This window comes from Miscanthus floridulus, chromosome 8 (assembly GCF_019320115.1).
Source record: "Miscanthus floridulus cultivar M001 chromosome 8, ASM1932011v1, whole genome shotgun sequence".
NCBI lineage: Eukaryota > Viridiplantae > Streptophyta > Magnoliopsida > Poales > Poaceae > Miscanthus > Miscanthus floridulus.
Window position 1 is genome coordinate 62135139 of NC_089587.1, and position 19657 is coordinate 62154795.

At 44.2% G+C, this 19657-nt stretch overlaps 2 protein-coding genes across 4 annotated transcripts; one reads left to right on the forward strand and one right to left on the reverse strand.

Moving 5' to 3' along the window:
- Positions 1–3900: 3900 nt before the first annotated feature.
- On the forward strand, positions 3901–11712 carry LOC136472285 (uncharacterized). 3 transcript variants are annotated; one of them, XM_066470011.1, is made up of 5 exons: positions 3901–4131; positions 5749–5816; positions 10712–10815; positions 11214–11304; positions 11403–11712. In XM_066470011.1, the coding sequence occupies exons 1-4, from the start codon at positions 3980–3982 to the stop codon at positions 11238–11240; spliced, it is 351 nt and encodes a 116-aa protein (XP_066326108.1). In that variant the 5' UTR covers positions 3901–3979; the 3' UTR covers positions 11241–11304; positions 11403–11712. The 3 variants fall into 3 exon arrangements, 1 of the variants encoding a protein (XP_066326108.1); XR_010762308.1 differs by lacking the exon at positions 5749–5816 and having other exon boundaries at positions 10719–10815; XR_010762307.1 differs by lacking the exons at positions 3901–4131; positions 5749–5816 and adding an exon at positions 10092–10578.
- Positions 11713–15090: 3378 nt separating this feature from the next.
- Positions 15091–15798, reverse strand: LOC136475384 (glycine-rich cell wall structural protein 1.8-like). Its single transcript, XM_066472895.1, has one exon. It carries the CDS (start codon positions 15796–15798, stop codon positions 15091–15093), a length of 708 nt encoding a protein of 235 aa, XP_066328992.1.
- Between the last annotated feature and the right edge of the window lie 3859 nt (positions 15799–19657).

Genomic DNA, 19657 nt, shown 5'->3' on the forward strand with positions numbered 1-19657 from the left:
GTCCCAAACAGGCCCTAAATGTCTCGTGATAGTTCATTTCTACTAATATGGTGACACGTACATGGATTCAAGTAACGATGACATACGTGCAGGTTGGATTGTTAGAAGAACAGAAAGATTTTTGACTGAGAGAAGAACCACCAGTTCTACATTGAGCAATGGGAGGAGATGCACGACAACGTGGACGAGAACAACAAGCCGCACACAAACCATGAGTTCAGGTGGTACCAAGCTTGGTACCAGCGTGCGACATGTTGCAGGCTGAGGGTTCAATGGACAGAAGATGACTACGCCGACATCGAGTCCTCCGACGATGAAGACACGGCGTACGACCAATCTACTCGTGCAGAAAGGCAGGTGGAGGTAGAACTGATCTTGGATAGAGCGGTAAGTCAATTGCCTTATTTTTCTATGTTAGGTTGCATACCAATACATTAGGCATTAGAGTTATCTATTTTAGTTAGTGCCACCTTCGAGCCATATTATCCTTATAATACGTTAGATTCTTGTACAAAAGAAAATAAAACCTATTGCTATCTATTCAAAAGTATTATTACTGAAAACTTTGTTGCAGGGTAATACACTCAAATGCTCCGTTGAAGACATTGAGCGCATTCAGCCGAGAGTCAGAGATGACTACATGCGTAGCTTTCTAGACTAAGATTCAAAATATTCTTTATGTTTGATTCTTTCAGTTAACATAATTTTATACAACAGAGGCTGTCACGTAGGCTACACCGTGCGGCTGCTCATTATGGTTGCAGGACAGACACAACGTAAGATGTGTACATTCCTTCCGCAGGTAGAGGAGGCTTAGGTTCCTCTAGCCAAGCAGCTATAGGGGACAGGGACAAGGACGAGGACGATGATGAGGACGACGTGGACCAGAGGCACGAGGAGCTTGGCCCCTCTCAGCTCCATGACGCTCCCTCGACTCAGCCTACATAGCTTCCATGCACTAGGCAACGCCGTCCACCTGACCCTTACACTCTAGGTACGAGCGCTCTCAGTCACAAGGGTAAGGGTAAGAGTAGAAGGCTGTGAGGGTTGTGGTAGATGTTAGTATGCACTATTATGAATTTTTGTATTTACTTTTCTGTAACTATTTGAGACTGTATGAACATTGTAGACTATTTGAGACTGTATGGACATTGTGGACTATTTGGACTGTGCAGGACATGTTATGTTGATTGTGATGTTCGTTGTGGTTGCATTGTGCTCTTTGGATAATTAAATGTTTGAATTATATAATGATGTCTCTGTTTGTAACTCTAGATGCTCCTGAAACAAGGAAAACTCTTGTAAATTTTTTTCGTGAATCATTAATTATTTTACACTGCTAAAAAGGCACAAATGTAGTACACAGATTAAATGTAAATTCATTAGAACGTGTATAGTTCAACCGTATCGTACAGACTTGGGTCGGGACTCCCGACTTGGGTCGGGACTTTCGACGGCCATAGTCACTGCGCAGGCTAAGTGACTGGGCGTCAGGACTTTCGGCATGAGTTATGACTTTCGACTGTCGGGAGTTCCGGCTTACGTCGGGATTTTCGACACCAACAGTCACTGAAAAATATTCTACGTGCTCGTGGAGTGCTAGAGTGTCTCTCTTTTGATTTTATTTTTATGCTTGAGCACTCCATCTTTCTTAGACCAACTAAGTTTGCATCCCTCTTTATAGTGCGTCGGATCCTAAACTCAAAAATAAAAATAAAACCATTGGAGAGCGCATACTGAGTAATAGCTGCAACATATCTCATTAAGATCATATTAGTCCCTAATTTGGATGTTATCAATACACCAAAACTCACATAGGGGGTAAATACACTTTTAAATCCTCAGTCTGAAATATACTGAGTAAGCAACTCATTATTCGAGTACCAGTCCTCTACCATAACCTTGTTGTTGTGGCTAGGCTCACCTACATTGCTCTAACCTATGTGTCGCCTGTAGTAAGCGGCCTCCGCTTCAACTGCGGCCTCTGCGGCCTAAGTGAAGAACGCGTTGTCATCCTCCTCTGCCTGCAAGCCCACCTTTGCTAGAGTGATGAGCTTACTCAGTCTACCAGTGTCATCCTCAGCCTCCTCCGCTTGTAAGCTTGCCTCTGCTAGAGCGATGAGCTCGCATAGTCTGCCAGTGTCGTCCTCAGCCTCCTCCGTCTGCAAGTCTGCCTCTGCTAGAGCGATGAGCTCGCTCAGTCTACTAGTGTCGTCCTTAGTCTCCTCCGCCTACAAGCCCGCCTCTGCTAGAGCGATGAGCTCACTCAGTCTACCAGTGTCGTCCTCGTCCCCCTCATTGGACAACACAATCGGTGATTGAACTGTGCGACCAGCTCACGATCTGTGCTCATCTAACTTCTTTTCCTCATACCTTGCACGAGCCACCTCTACGGCATGTTCCTCGCTGCATCCAATCCCTACATGTATAAAATGCAATCAATTAGCAACGTGATTATATTACATTTAAAATCAGGCAACGAAAAAAAGCTTTCAAGCACTCACTGGCACATAATGCAACAACATGCTCATTCAATACCTGCATCTGTACTCTTGTCTCCTCCCTTGCCTCCTTCCTTGCCCTCTCCTCCTCTAACATCATCCGTCTCTTCAATCCCCATTTGTCAAGCCCAACATTGATCGGGTTATAAATATCGTGCTGTCTAGCAAACTCACATATCTTTTCTTTATGCTGTTTAACGAATAGGTTGACATAGTCAGGTCTATATCCCCTTTTCTGTGCAATTACTTGCCTTCCCTTGAGTTCATCCAAGAACTTAGCTTGACCATCATAACATTCCCACCTGCATTTCCTAGTGCTCTGTTCAAACAAAAAATTATATCATATATGTCTTAGCAAAACAAACAAAATACGATTTCATGTTTATCGCAAAAATAACGAACCTCATCATAGTCAACCATATGGCCGTAATAATGGCCTATTCCAAGCTCTGAAGGGACTAGGCCATAGTTGGATTTAACACCACATTCGCACATGACAGGAGGTGCTTTGTAAATTATCCTTTCTTTCTTCTTTTCCTTAACCTTTCGCGGTTCTTCCAGCCATTGGTTCTTAGGACCACACAATCACTCCTTGAAACGATACTTCGCCATTAAAAACACCTAAATAAGGTGACATTAGTACACGCACATATAGAGCTAAACATTTAAATAGATACACTTTCCACTTACTTCGTGTTTGTTCAGACACACAAACTCCAAAGTATTATCTAGGTTTATCATGGCTCGATCTTCGCATTCGCACAGAGAAGGTTCCTCGAGTCGTCCAACTATGGCTATGTGCTTCTCCTTAGCCATCATTGGCGGGGGGTTAGGGGGGGTGGAGACGTGGATGTCTTCCTCTAAACCAATCGTCGAAAAAGAGGTACCCAGGGTCAAACTTGTTTTCACCGTCGATCCACTGAAAGAAAAAAGCACCTCTCATGGTCTACACAACGAGATTCCAACAAAATATTAGTAGCATACTTACATAAATAAAGAAAAAAATAGTGAAAACAATTTTTTACATTAAAACAACTGCATGTGTAGAAGCAACACGCCACTGTGTTCGGATGTTTCAATTGAAACACGTGGGCTGGGAAACCACAGTCATAGTTAGGGACTTAGGAGGTACGGGGGCATCTTTCACTACAAGAATTATGCGTATTAACAACGAGACGATAACGACCACTGATAATATGTGGTCGCCGGCGATCATTTGGCCCAGTCCGGCCTTTAAGTTGGTGCTATAATTTGATCCCGACGACCAAAAAGCTACCCGTGGTTAATTACACGTATAATGTGGTCGTCGGTACTCGGTACAGCTGTGTACCTTAATTACCGGCAGTTGGCAACAAAATAAAACCAGCTTGCGGAAGCCAATTTCTATTGCCCCATGACTTCTTCCGTCTAACCCTAGCAAGTCGAGAACTCCAGGGACGCACGCCGCAGGCGAGGGCCTCGGACTGCGAGACGGCGTGATGGGTACGAGCGCCGGCGTGCCGGATCAGCATTCACGTAAAGACGGGGAGGCGCGCGATCCGCATGCTGTTGCCCAGATGCATCTCGGTGATGGCCTGGCGGTGCACTGGGCAAGATTAATCACAAGATCTCGATCAGGAGCAGCGACCAGGTTCCCTAGTCCATCCTTATATATCAGATCTACAATTTTCAGTTGTATTTTTCTTGGTTGAGAGTCACGGTGATCTGTTCACATTCTCCTTAGTATAATATTGAATCTAATACTGAATCTGGTCAATGTAATGTTCGGAAAAAATTGCAGTATTTTGTAGAGCGAGTCTTTTGATTTTTGCGTTGAATTTGCTTTACCTGGTACGTTGATTCGTTGCGTCCCGCCGTGTTATCAACTAGTGGAAGGCGCGCGCCCTTGCGCGCGTTGGTAGACACAGGTAAGTTCACATTCGAAAATATATATTGAATCTTTCAATGCAGAAACGGAGCTAGCAGTCAAATAGATAGATAAGTAGTTGGTAACATTACACAGCCATAGTAGATTAAGCATAGTTGAAGTAGCGACATAATGAGTACATACGGAGTGACACGACGAAGTTTCTAAAGAAACTGATGTGTGTTTCCCAGGAACCTTTGGTATATATGCACATAGGATTGAGATGGCAAGGCAATCACGGGCGCGTCTGATGTGATAAATATAACCTCGCACATCTCGCCAAATGACGAAGCAACCATCTTGTTCCATGTTGTCACTCTATGCAGCAGCAAAGACAATCAGTTTTAAAATAGTAGGTAGTTAGACCAGCGTAATTTCTCTTAATTCAGGTAGGATAGGGAGGAATGGTTGGTGCTTGGTAAACAGAAGCAGAGGGCTAAGAGTGTTACCGGTTCCTCATCTCCTCCTCAGTCGCTGCTGATGCAATTATAGAGGCCTGGCATGGCCGAGCACAATGCAGGATTCATTAGCGCTCCAAGTTAGTTACCCAATTAGCTACGTATGCATAATGCTACCTAATAAGAGGCATACCTAATAAGAGGCATACCAGTTTACTTTGGGATAATGACCAAATTGGTCCTTTAGCTAAAGAAGTTGGTAAAATCAGAGTAAGAAAGAGGGGCATTCAAAAGACAGCTATATGGTTATATGGCATGGCTGGCTATACATTGTGTAGTGGAGAATGGACCACGGGAAGCATTTATGTGATTAGCATATGGCACATAAACAAGGGTACAATGTTGTGATTGAGCAATGTCCCAGCACCCCTGTATCTGCTTTAAAAATAATTACATCCATTTCAGTTTAAAGAAGATAGTATATGCATATTGGGAAAACAGAAATTGTTTCGACCCCCGACAGTTTCCACAGGCATTTCTAAGGTAAACAAACCATCTAGCCATTTTTCTTCCCCTCTCATTCTTTACATCATATCACTTTAATGGAATAAATGTACCATTTCAACATTTATGCTAGAAAATAGTTTATGATCTTGACAAGGTGGTCTGTACCCATAGGGAAACAATAGATGCTATGCAGATACAAGAAAGGGAAGAAAAGATAGCTCACCAAATGGTCAAATTCCAAGATAAGACATGCTTCACATCTTCTTTAGCTGGCTTGTAGCCACACCTATCCCTCATTGAGGTTAGGTCTGAGAATTATGTGTAGGTGTAATGCAGAATAGCAGCCTCCTCCAATTTGATTTCACTACATAAAAAAAGAAATATATGACAAAATCATCAAGCATAAACAGACTAACAAATAACTCCGTATATTCAGATATCTTATTTGGGGATTTGATGTGATTATGCTATCTATGAGGACCGTTCGGACGCAAATGCTCTCTGGTATGTGTCTTGAAATTCTACGAATTTTCCATAAACTTCTACATCATTTACTACCTATCCTAAAAGTTGAGGACGTTACCCCGGTTGCCACTGATAGCACTCGCAGAAAGGGTGGTAGGTGGGGAAGAAGGTTGTAGGCTATTTGCCATCTCTTGGCCGTGGCCATTAGGAAGCTACTCCTCTATGGGGTAGTTTTGCTGTTTCTAGAAGAGCTTTAATTTTGCTATGTGTAATTGCGCCACTGTTGACTGTTGGTAGAAAAGAAAACCAAAAGCCTAGATCAGATTACTCTTGAAGAAAATCTAAGCCTGCATAAATTTCTTATAGCTCATATTACAATATAAATTTGTGAAAATAGGACCATATGCAATAGTAACTTACACATGTTGCAAAGAACATTTGGTAGCGTACTGGAATGCAGAACAGCGTAAATACAAATATGAAAAAGTAATCGAACAGGACCTCAGAATTGAAACACCACTGCAACGTACCTGAAGTCACACGGATAGGAAAGGTTACCAAGAAAACTGGAGGTGACACAGTTTTGACGAGAGCACATGTGAAGTAGACGGAAGCTTACATATGCAGCAGCTGGAACAGCCAGAAATAAAAAAAAATAATTGAAGGACAGATCAATAGATCATCAAATACGATAACACGAATAAACTAACATATCATAGGGAGCATAGCCACCCTCTGTTTTGCTGTGTAGTCTGAAAATTCTCTCAATTCTCAGTCAGACAAATGCTAATACAGCCTATACAACTAAGACTACTCTGATCTATCTTTTAGTGAAGGTAACTCACATATCTGATGCGGTAAAACTACCAAAATAATAAGTAAGTATGTTTTAGTGAAGGTAACTCACATATCTGAAGGCAACAACCTCAGGAGTTCAGATTTCATAAGTAAGAGGCAGTCCTAACCGCATAGTATGCGACTGAATAGGCAACAAATACCAACTCTCATTGGTGCCTCCAAAATACAGAAAACAGAACAGATAGGAAAAGATGGCAAAAAACAGGAATAACCAATTGACCTAGGTAGAAGGAGGTGCCAAAAAAAAGCGCAGAGCGCTACATAAATAATAGCAATTCCCGTTGACATTTCTCTGTAAACCAACACGTTCTTTTAAAGGTCTGCAAAATCTGTATCGCAGTAATGGAGCAGGTAAGAATTTATTTTCAATGAGAAGAGGATTTTTAGAAGCCTCAAAAACATGGCAATGGTCATTTGTTAATTAACCTGGAGCTTCAAGGCATGCTAAGGAATCAGTTACACTGAGAAATTACATGATATGACTAACAGATCATGCCCAGTACCTCACAAGCGAATAAACATCCAATCATATCCCGGAGGAACGGTCATGGACTTTTTATCACAGGCCGAAGAAAGGAAAAAAATGTAAGCAAGTATACAATGAAATAGGAAAGGCAAAGCTCAGATTAGACAAATGAGGAAATCATCACAGGCAATGACCTCAGGAGTTGAATAGGCAACAAATAACAACTCTCATTGGCACACATGTGTGAGAAATTTATGTGTAAGCAGAAATCAAAGTGTACTCGGAACAAAAAGAAACGGGAGAACCCAAAAAGTGATCACCAACAATGATCAGAGGCATACAAATAGGGGCTCAGATTGGACAACTATAAGTGTTTTGACATCAAAGGCAATGATCATAAGCAAGCATGACCAGAAAACCAAAGGCAATGAATAGGTTAGACAAAAGGAGAAAGCATCAATGGCAATGACATCACAAACTGTACATTTCCAAGGGGTTCCGTCAAGGAGACGGCATCCACGTCAGGTAGAGAAACGTGTACCATTCCATCCACCTCAGTAGTCAGTTAACAGGCTGAAAAGAGATGGAAAAAAATAGAATCAACACTATTCATGACCATTGCCTGAGCCATGAAAATAATAGGTAGATGTAAAGGAAGAATGGTCATAGCTCCTGAACATTGCCTGAGTTACCAGGGAAAAAAAGAAAGAGATGTAAACTGTTTAATGGTAGCCCATGACCACTGCAAATCAGACATTAAACATGGTTTATGATGCAATCATGACAGCAGCAGCCCATTCGCTGAAAATTAATCCAACAGCAAAGGATACGCCAAAAATAATAAGCAATCATCACAGCGCGGTCATCATTGCACATGAGGACAACGCAAAGGAAACACCAAAAATTATAAGCACTCAAGTGTAGTTTCTGCAGCTGACCAAAAACATATAAAGACCAATAACGCAAAGGGAAATGAGGTTGAAGCCTGAAAAAACACATGTAAGTTTTTTTAGTCCAGACTTGAACAGCAAAGGATACACCAAAAACAATAGAATAAACACTATTCACGACCATTGCCTGAGCCATGAAAATAATAGGTAGATGTAAAGGAAGAATCATCATAGCTCCTGAACATTGCCTGAGTTACCAGGGAAAAAAAGAAAGAGATGTAAACTGTTTAATGGTAGCCCATGACCACTGCAAATCAGACATTAAACATGGTTTATGATGCAATCATGACAGCAGCAGCCCATTCGCTAAAAATTAATCCAACAGCAAAGGATAGGCCAAAAATAATAAGCAATCGTCACAGCACGGTCATCATTGCACATGAGGAAAACGCAAAGGAAACACCAAAAATTATAAGCACTCAAGTGTAGTTTCTGCAGCTGACCAAAAACATATAAAGACCAATAATGCAAAGGGAAATGAGGAGGATACACCAAAAATAATAAGCAATCATCACAGCGCGGTCACCATTGCACATGAGGAAAATGCAAAGGATACATCAAAAACTATAAGCACTGAAGCGTAGTTTCAGCAGCTGACAAAAAACATATACAGACCAATAATGCACTGGGAAATGAGGTGGAAGCCTGAAAAGCATGGAAAAGCACATGTAAGTTGTTTAGTCCAGACTTGACGACAGGAATGGCAATACATCTTGGAACACCAAAAGAATGTAGAAAGAGGAGGTTCTGTTGCACAAGACAGGTGACAATACCAATTATCATACTGACAAAAAAGATAGTACAGTTATTCAGTGCTCGTACGTTGAAATAATCTGAAGTAAGGAGGGATTTTAGGTCTAAATATTGCTAGCTCAGTTAATACATAGGAAACATAAAGGGTTGTGGGGTTCAAGACGGGAGACACCTATCTGTCAAGTTAGAACAGTTAATCAGCACCGAAAATGAATAGAGAAGAGGAACAACACAAGCACAGACATCGAAGGTCAAACCGTAGAACAGAAAAGGAAGCCAATTTAGGTCTGTTCTTTTACAGAATTAACACCCCAATTTAGCCTATGTAGCTTATGGTAATCAGAACCTTCCAATTGTACACCTCTTGGTGGAGAAACATGAATTCGGTTTGTTGCAAATTCCATATACCAAAGTTATATTAAGGCTGTAAACTTATACTTCAGATTCAAGCGACAGAGTTGACATTAGGTAAGAGCAAAATCATATTTCAGATAGAAAAGCCATATTCATTGTCAGAACCATAGGATAGGAATCAAAGAATGAAGCCAATGCATAGGTATAGCCTAGAAATTTAAGGCAAAAACTGACCCTGATATTGCAGTTCACTAAGTAATAAATTACCTTGCTAGTAAGCCCAACCGCAAATACATCATTGGCAATAGGGTGCGCTCAGTAATAGAACAACCGCTAAACTGTATGAAGCAAAGACATCATTGACAATGGATGTATGCTGACTAACAAATAGATAAAAATGTGCAGCTAATATAACGACATTGCCACCACAAAGGCACCGAAAATAGCAAGATTCATGGAAGAATGAAATAATTATGTAATCATCACTGCACAATTCCACTGTCTCAGTCTAAAAAAGATCATCACTGCACAATCCCCAAGCCTCAGTACATAACATGAATGAAACAATTAATCATCATTGTACAGGGAAGGATATCAGTTCTGCACAGGAGGAAGGGGAGGGAGAAGGGGAGAGAGCGCACCCCGGAGTATAGGGTTTGGCCCGTCCGGCATGGTACCTAGGGTTTCGCCGACCAGAGGAGCACACGCTTCCCCGGCGGGAGGAGGCATTGAGGAGACCGCGCGGACGATGGAGGAGATGGAGGGGGCCGTCGGGCTCCACCCGCGCCGGCGCGCCGCCGCCTCGCGCCGGCTGCCGCCTCAGGAGGGAAGGGGAGAAAGGGAGAGGAAGGGGAGAGAGGGAGGGAGGGAGGGAGGAGGAGGAGGAGGAGGAGGGTGGGCGGCGCCGCCGCGGACGGCTCGCAGCAGCCGCCATCGCGCATGCCCGCGTCGGAGAGCGAGGGCGAGAGGGAGAGCGAGGAAGAGAGAGGAAGGGGGAGAAGCGGGAGCCATGGCCGCCCGTACGGCTAACAACCTGGACGGCGCTGTGAGGGCGGCAGATGGAAGCTTGAGCTGGGCACGGAACCGGCGAGGTCGGCGACGGCGAGCAGAGGCGAGCGGCGGCTCTGAGGAATTGGGTGAGGACGGAACCAACGAGAAGAGTGAGGAAGAGACGGTAGAAGCTGGAATCCTAGGTATATATATGCCGGAACGCTGCTACTGCACAGAAGCCAGTAGCGTACGTTGAGGACAGAAGGGAGCGGCCAGGAGCCAGGCGAAGTCGCAAAGTAGAATCAGAAGCCGGCTGTAGTCGAATCTTTCGGCAGGACTCTGGACCGTCGGATTGAAAGATCCAACGAGGCGGAAAATTTCGGCGACGTGGACGGTGTCTCCTTCTTGGAGTCACCGCGGGCTTGTATAGGTAAATTATCCTCTCGTCACTAAAATATTGGACATATCAAAATATCACGCGTCCGCAGCCTACAAGTATAACTTCTATCAGGTTGTTCTAATCACTGCTTTGTTTCTAAACTAATTTGGTACCTCGGCAAAAGTGCCCAGTGTTGCAGGGTCTGATGACTGTCTGCTGCTCCTGTGCTATGGTGTCTGGAACCGCCGGTGCTGCACTGCAATACCTTTCATCACATTAAAGAAAAAGGTAAAAGGCATGAAGTCTTTCCTTCAAAAAAAAGGAATGAATTGTACTTTTCTTAATTAGTAAGAGCGAGATACCAATCCTGCATGTCTTCTCAAACCAATGTGTATTAGGTAATTCCTCGTGCTTGTTTAATGTTAATAACCTAACTTTTTTACTATTTCGCTGTTTCCTCAATACTACTCCATCCGTTTTTTTACTTGTCCCATCAGGTTGATTAAGTCAAACATTTTTAACTGTGACAATCAATTTTAAAAAATAATAAAGTAGTTTCATAACATGTGAACTATATATTATGATAGTATTTCTTAAGTTCAATCTTGAAACATAAATCTTATATGTGGTTGATCTACACAAGAATCCTATGACACTCTAGTTATGAGTTGGAAATTCTAATGCAGGATTTATCTCTATGTTGTCGGCATTGAAGGGCATCATGAATCAAGAATATCAATTGTATGTAATGCCTAAAAAGATTTCCATGCCTGTTAGGTTTGTCTTCTTTCTTTTGATCGTAGAATTCTGCAAAGTAGAACTGTAGCACAGTTTCTTTTATGGGTATGCAAGTGATTCTTTTCCTAAACATGCAGGACATCTTTGTTACTGTAGCTGGCTGGTAGAAAAAAATTACAGTCGAAGTTACAAAATCGAGCAACTCAAGAAGGTGATGGGCATAAGAAAGGGTCATATGCATGCTGTTTAAAGACAACATGAATATCCAGGGAACTGTTAAGAATCTCATATTGTAGGAATCAGGTTGGAGAATATTATTAGAAGCATGACAAAGGAATTGTTTGTGAGGAGGACCAGCTAATTGTGTACTTGCCTTCGAGCATGACTTTTGCTTCTTTGTAATAGGATTGCTAAGTCACGCAGTATTAGATACATTTGTAATATTAAGAGTTATTTATGAATAATCTGTTGCAAATTTATTTATCATAGATTTCTGGTATGGTGAATGTGCATTTGTATATTGTGCAAAGTGGTGGCTCACCCTATAAAAATTGGTGTTAGCCAATGTGAAATACGAGCATAAATATTGTACTAAAAGTTTAGAAAATGGTCATTGTTACTAAAAAATGGTGTTAGTACTTCATGCCAGATGGTATAAAAAATATTAACGATAGAAAATGTGGTCGTTATTACTATAAATGTGGTCATTATTAGTGTAGTATCAACGACCACATATTGTGTGGTCGTTGAAAAGTTAACGACGGGAAAAATTGTGTGGTCGTTAATTGTATTAACGACGGAGCTTTTAACGACCATGGACGACTACACTTTTATGGTCGTTAATAACTTTTAGCGACCACATTTGGACTTTTAACGACCACATATCCCGTCGTTAATATCACTTTTTCTTGTAGTGTTTGCTAGAGGCGTCGGGGTATAATTCTCGAGGACGACCCCGTTTTCGCCAAAACTCCTCCCGATACATTTCTTGCATCTAACAAAACGGATGTAATTTAACAAACAAAAATCAAAACATCACAAATTAATGCCAATGAGAACCATAACTACAATACAACCAATTTCGTTCTAAGAACCAAAAGCAATTAACATTAAACCTTAAACCTAGGGCTTCCAATGTTATGCAAAACAATGAACCCATAAAACATAACAACATGCGCTGCGGTTACCTAGGTTTAATACAAATATTAAAAATTGCATGAAACCCTAAGTAATGACGATTCTTAGGTTGAAAAATCTGACTAATATATACCGAATCGATGCAAAAAAAAACTAGGAGGAGAGCGAGGATACCTTGCTCTTGAAGATCTACGGATCAAATCAAAGTTTCCAAGGTCCAATATGCCGATTCGTGAGGTAGGGCGAAGTACGTGGGGAGAGAAAAACCCGAGATGGAGGAGAAAGAAGAGGAAGAAGGCTCGGAAAGGAAGGTTGGGGCCGGGGTTAAAACACAAGCTCGGCGCCAGTCACCCTGGCGCCGCCACGTCGACTTCGAGCCTAAGAGGCGCCGAGACGTGTAATCTGAGGCGCCGAGACGTGTAATCTCAGCGTTAGCAACGATAGCGCCGAGCTAAGGGTCTAGATTTTGAAATCTTTCCTCCAGGGGCATATTTGTAAAAATTTTTCAAAAAAAAGGGCTAAAATAAAAAATTCGGCGTTCTCGTACACGCCGCCCGACACGATGCAGCACACGCGCCACACGTCGCCGCGGACCTTGGAGGCCAGGCTGTCTAGCTCCGGGTTGTAGCGCCCTACGGGAACCGTAGGAACCCGTACGGGTTCGCAGGGTTCTCGGGTGGCCACGGGTCCTCCTCCTGCTTCCCGTCGAAGAACATGCCCTGGTAGTCGAACTCCTCGTGGGGCCCGTCGTCGAATGGGTCTAGCCACGGGTTCTTCTTCTTCGCAGACCACGCGGCAACGCTGCGGCGGCCGGTGGAGGGGAGGAGGAGGAGGTAGCTGCGCATAGCCGTGGCGCGGGGCTTCACTGACGCCGTGGCCCTTGTCGTCGTGGGCGTGGTGGCCATGGACGTCGACATCGTCGAGGAACCCATACCCTAATGATTGACTTGTGCCTGCAATCACGGAGATGAGAGGGTGATTTCACCCTCAGATGGAGAGATCCGGCAGTCGGCGAAGGGCTCGATGAAAACCTAGCTAGCGAAGGGACCGACGAAGACCTGTGCACCAGATGCGGGCGGCGGGAGTAATGCAGATAGGGCGACGGCGAGATTTATGGAGATGGTAACCACGGGTAAGCAATGACCGGACAACAGTGGGTACATTTGCGCGCGAGTAAAGAAATTTGCCGGTGAAAAAAAGACGTCGGAGGAGGATGATCGCCAATGATTTATATGGCAGGAACGCGCAAACATGTCTTACGGATGCGTAAGATTTCAGAGGCAACCTGATTAAGGTACACCATCGGATTTATAGATGTTTAGTCATCCGATGGTTTAGATATAGGGTGGGTAGAAAACTTTTGGTGAAACATATTTTTCAATTCCTTCGCTCTTTTATAGTAGAAGATAGATAGATTAGGTTTTGTTCAAATTATATATGATGAGTTCTCGTTTAAAATTATATATATATATGATCAGTTAATGTATTTATTCCATTCCAATATATTGCGAAATAAAACATCGATTTGATCAAATAATAATTAGTCAATTCCAATTTCCAAGATATATATATTGTGGAAGAAAACGTCGATTAAATCAATTTGGACGACGACCATTTCAAATTATCAATGAACAAAGTGTTGCATGTACTCCAACTGGTATAACTTAATCGATACACAAGGTCAAGATACTGTAGAATACCCACACAGAATAACACTGGATCCAAGAAGAGTGAAAGTCGCTAATTACTGCTGGATCACATGAATTACCAGTTCTGTATAGTGCTATATAATGAACAAAACCTTACCTAACAAGCAGCCAGTGTGTGCGTGCATGTCCACCACCGCTTATTACACCAATAACAAAGTGACCACATGCATGTTAGCTGCAATAAACAGCTAGCTTGTACCTGTGGGAAGCAAAGCACATTCTTGTACCTTGGTTTACTCGTCCAATTTCAGATAGTGCTCAGTGTACACATGTTCTTGAATGCTTTCGTCTATACACTTGGCAAAAATATTGCTTGGATATATACAACCCGGCCCCAAAAGCGCTTGATCCAATGAAAGCATTTTTTTAAACAAGTCTTGCTTGTTGGACTAACTACTAGTACTGTTCCTCAAAGTAAGGAGGCGTTTGGATGGACTAAACTAAACTTTAGTCCATGTTTTGGATGTCAAATAGAAAACCTAAACATGAACTAATCATGGTTTTAAAAAATTAATAGAGACCAAATGATGAGTAGAACTCGTTAGAAAAAAAGAAATTTTTAATCAGTCCATGTTAAGCTTATTGTCTAACGACGGACTAAAAACTTTAGTCTGGTGAGTCCTAAAACCAGTTGATCGATCGAGTATTGCTTCAATAGTAAGTCTCTAGCTGCTGCGACATATAATTCTTCAGATCAGTCGCCAACAGCAGTTTTTCACTTCATGTCGCCAGATCATTCACTACTCATGCATGTAGGTCTTAAACTTCATGAACCAATATTATTATGTGGAATAATCCGCACCTAAATATTCATTCACAAAAGCTAAAAACACCACATAATCCCTACACCTACTGACCTACATTACATGATTAACAGTTTCACCACGACAACCATCACACAAGAATGCATGGTTACACGCTACATAGCACATAATTAACCTTACTCCCTAGACCCTCACATACACAGGACAGTCAGTCCTCACGGATGGCCACCACTGCTTCCGGTGCCGCCACCGCCGCCGCCTCCATAACCTCCCTGGCCAGAGCCAGCTCCACTCCCTCCACCGGTCCCTGTTCCACCGCTTGCATCTCCAGAACCATGGGCGCTACCTACAGCACTGCCGGCACGTCCAACGCCAGTGCCGCTGCCGGAACCGCCAACGCCCACGTCTGCGTCACCGCCATGGGTGACGGTCACGCCGTCGGGGCCGAAGTGGATTCCGACGCCTTCTCCACCGCCAGCGCCGACACTCGCGCTGCCGTTGCCGGTACTGACGGCGCCGCCTCCGGCGACACCGATCGCCACGTCCACTCCACCCTTGCCGATGCTGATGTCGACCCCAAGACCAGCTCCGCCGCCCGCGCTCGAGCCGCTGGAGCTGTTTGTGCCAATGCAGCCGCCGACACCGCCGCCGGATCCGATGTTGGTGTCCGTCCCGTTGTGTGAGATGGTCCAGCCGAACCCGTGGCCGCTCCCTGAGCCATGGCTGCTGCTAGACTTCTTCCATGGTAACAGTGGCCAGGAGAGCTTGCTGCTGCCATTGTTGATCATGGCGCTAGAGCTTGTGCTGCCATACTCGCGAGGGAAATGTCTTGCGCTGGCAGAGAGAGGGAGATGAGTAGTAGACAAGCATACAAGTGCGAGGAAGAGGAAGGAACTGGCACTGCCGGTAGTGGAGACATCCATTTGTTTCTCACTTTCTTGTGTTGTTATGAAGGGTCTGAATGAACACGTACGCTACTGGTGTTTATGTAGTGGGTTGGTCACAATAGAATACTCCTACATTGGTTGTTAGGCCCAAATCTAGAGGCAAGATAAGGTAGCTACTAGGTTTCTGGATCAGCTTGCTTGTGGAGGATGCATGAACCCTAATTATACGGCCTGTTTACATAGCGTACGTTGACCACTCATTTATGCGTTGTTAGTGAAATGTGGACGCATGGTCATTTCAGAGAATAAATAACTCTTAGATTAGTATAGATTAATTAGTTTTAGTTTGATCTCCATACCAAATAGCTATAATAGCTCCTCTGTGGTTTCTACGTACGTTGTTACTTAGATTCTGTTTGTCATGGGTTTTGTTGTGGCTTCTTCTTGGGCATAATCAAAATCCCCACCAAATGAGCACTTACGATAATGGCTTCTGAAACCAAAACCAAGATAAAAACGGTGAAGTCGAATGTTACTTTTTGGGAAGCTGAAGCCACCAAAATGTGGCTTCTCTTTTGACTCGTCATTTTTGAGGAAGCCCACACCCTACAAAAGAGGCACTTACTCCTCCTCCATCCATATATAAGTGGGATTCTAAGTATGTCCTCAATCCACCAATTCTAAGAGCTTGTTTGGCAGAGCTCCACTCCTATATTCTCTAGCTCTTCTTGATTCTCCAGTGAAGTGATTCTACTTGAGTTCAGTGGTGGGAGCATACGAGAACTGATTCTAAAGTGATTAATGTGGGGAAATGAATATGGAATGATGAGGAGCCGGGGTTTTTAGCTCCTATCTTCTAGTGTAAATGGAGAAGTGATCCTTATTTGCTCCCCACCAAAATTTGTGCACAGTTTTGCTATTTGGTTGAGGAGTGATTCTCAGTGAGAATCCGCTCTGAGGAGCTTTGTCAAATGATGTGTCAAAGAATCCGCTCTGTCAATCGACCTCGAGAGCTTTGTCAAAGAATCCACTCTCGAGGTAGATTGCAAATTTGGGATCACAAAGATGTGTCTATATATGGGCGGAGCTATCTGGAAGATGAGCTCGATCTATTCAGGACCTAAGTTGGGTTGATCATGGGATCTACGTTGGGATCAACGATGAGGGATGCTCTACCGCTCCTTATATAGTCCAGGGATAGGGTTACAGATAGAGTCCTGATCGCTTTAAAGATTGATTTACTAGTTTGTTACAAAGAAATCTAGTCAGATAGAGTTGAATCAGGGTGCTATGTATTATCTGCTAAGTACCAGGGTCGCAGCCTGTAGTGCTAGAGAGGAAATTGTTAGGGGGAGTATCGGATCAGATGGAGGCCATAGAAACGAAGTTGTCGACACGGTATAGATCAATTCTTGTGGCCTACAACCTACATGCACGTGAAGACCTGATTTCTTGGTGTAGAAACTATTTCTCGGACACCCCCAATCCCCCCTCGCCCTTCAATAAATCTGTTGCAAATAAGCAAAATATTTACCTGGAAACATAATTGAAACAAATAAAAACTATGATAGAAGCATATCCTTTACTCGGCTCGTAGGTCTCATTTGTCAACCAAATTATTGAAATTTGGAACCAGTCACTGAATTGGCTAGTCGTCATCTGATCATGTCCAATTAATCGCAAGTCAAATCAATATTTGTATGCATGCAAGTGAAGAAAATAAAATCCAGTGTCAATAAATTGTATGTATGTATAAATCCAGTGTGTCATACTATATAATGACCTCAATTACTTACATGTACATCACATGATAAAGCCAGGACACCACATGTATACGGAAAAGAATGAGCGCGTATCATCAGCTGTAACAAAACGTATATACAAACTAATAATCAATACAAATAAGAGCTACTGATGAGCAACCACTCAACCAGCGTGTCAGGTTTTCGAATCAGCAAGACATGGATGACTAGTGCTCATTCTTATTTTTGACACACAACTATCATCACCACCTGTATGATGATATGTAAGCAAACACCTTGTATAATCTTCTCTACTATAAGGGACCAATCTAAACTATTTTAGGTACACCAAACAATGCGTCCCCCGCTGAGGGAGCCAATCATTGTGCACCAATAAAATTACACCCAAAATTTTAACATCATTAAAATCTATGGCCCCTAATCCTCTCTCACAGGCTTTAACTCGATCCGATGGCGAATGTTATTTGGATCTCCCCACCCTCCAGGCTTCAATGCGCAATCAGGTGGAAACAAAATCGCCGTCGCACGCGTCTCCGCTTCCCTTCCCCGCAAGGCCGCAACCCCTCCCCAAAATCACGCACGAGCGGGGGAAAAAATTCCGTCAATCACGATCATGCCCGCATCTCCCCCTCCACCCAAGGCCACAAGCCCGCAGCCCCTACCCGTTTCTTAGAGAAATTGTGTGGTTCCCATACCCGGCAGTGCGACACCGCAGCCTCCGCCATTTCCCTGCCCATCCACCGCAGCTCTCTCCTCTCATCCCCTCCGGCTCCCCCATCCGCTGCCCTCCCCAACGCACGCTCTTCAACGGGAATCGACAGCCATGTAGCAGTCTGACGCCGCCACTGACCACAAGGCGAGATGGGCAACAGCGACGCCGCATCGCCCGCATAGGCGGCCGCCGCGCGCGACGCCAAGAAGAAGAGGGTAAGAGGGGTCTGTTCGCCGTGCGGCAGCTCCCAGATCCTGGGCGCCTCCGCCTGCCCCGATGGCAGCAGCGGCAGTAGCGCCACCACGAGCGCGAACAGCGCTGCCTTCACGGCCAGGTTGGACAGGAACAGCAGCACGAGCACCTGATGCAGCCACGTGGACGCGGAGACGTCGCTGGCCGTCGTCTCCGGGGTGATCTCTCTGGTGTGATTCCTGGTTTGATTTGGTTTGGTTTGATTACGCATCGTGTTGATCTGATCTGAGTTTTTTTTTCCTTTCAGGGAACCGCTCGGCGACGAAGCTGAAGCAGAGCAAGAGCTTCTGTCCAAGCAAGAGCCACCGAGCAAGAGCGAGACGCTGCCGCGGGCAGTTTCTATCCAAGGGGCTAAGGTATGATCTCATGCCTGGTCTGTACGATATGACGTGCGCTGCCGTCGTCGTGGTCGCCGCTCCTGCCGCCGCCGCTACTGAAGCCGAGGAGGAGGCCAAGAAGAAGGAGGAAGAGGAGGAGGAGGACGTCGGCCTCTTCAACCTCAGGGACAGACACCGTCACTCCCTGCCACGGCGCACATGCTCGCAGCGTGGACGGGTCCTGGACGGTTCTTCCCGAGGTCGACCGCCGCTACGTTGCATTGACTCCACCCGTTTTCATGTCGGTTGCAGTGGTCGAGACCCACGCCAGGCCGGCGGGCGACGCCAAGGTAGCCGAGACATGGGGCGCGCCCCAGGCCTCCTTCGCCATCGTCGCTGCTTTGCTCGCCGACCCCGTGAGCATCCTTCTCTGTGCCTCCTTGCCTACTGATGCTTTATTATCAGATTCGTTGATAATCAAGGCTTGCCTCTAATTTTGTGTTATGTGTGCTGCTCTTCTGCAGGTCTTGGCTGTGGCGAGGAAGAATGGCTGGTGAGTACCTACAGCTCTTAGAATTGATCCCCTCACAGCATTGCACTTTCTTTCATCTGATTATATCGTTGCCTCCAACTTTTTTCAGGGAAGAGCACACTTTTTTCAGAGAAGAAATCCTATGCTTAATATAATATCAACACAGGCGAGAAAATTTGAAATACAAATCACTAATGGATTAATGGGTGAACCTGTCGAGATGGTCCTCTTTTCTTAGTCCTGGTCATGTTGCTTGAATTGTGAAGCATAATCCTTTTTTTTAAAAGAAGCTTTTTGATAGGTGCTACCTGGAGTTAAA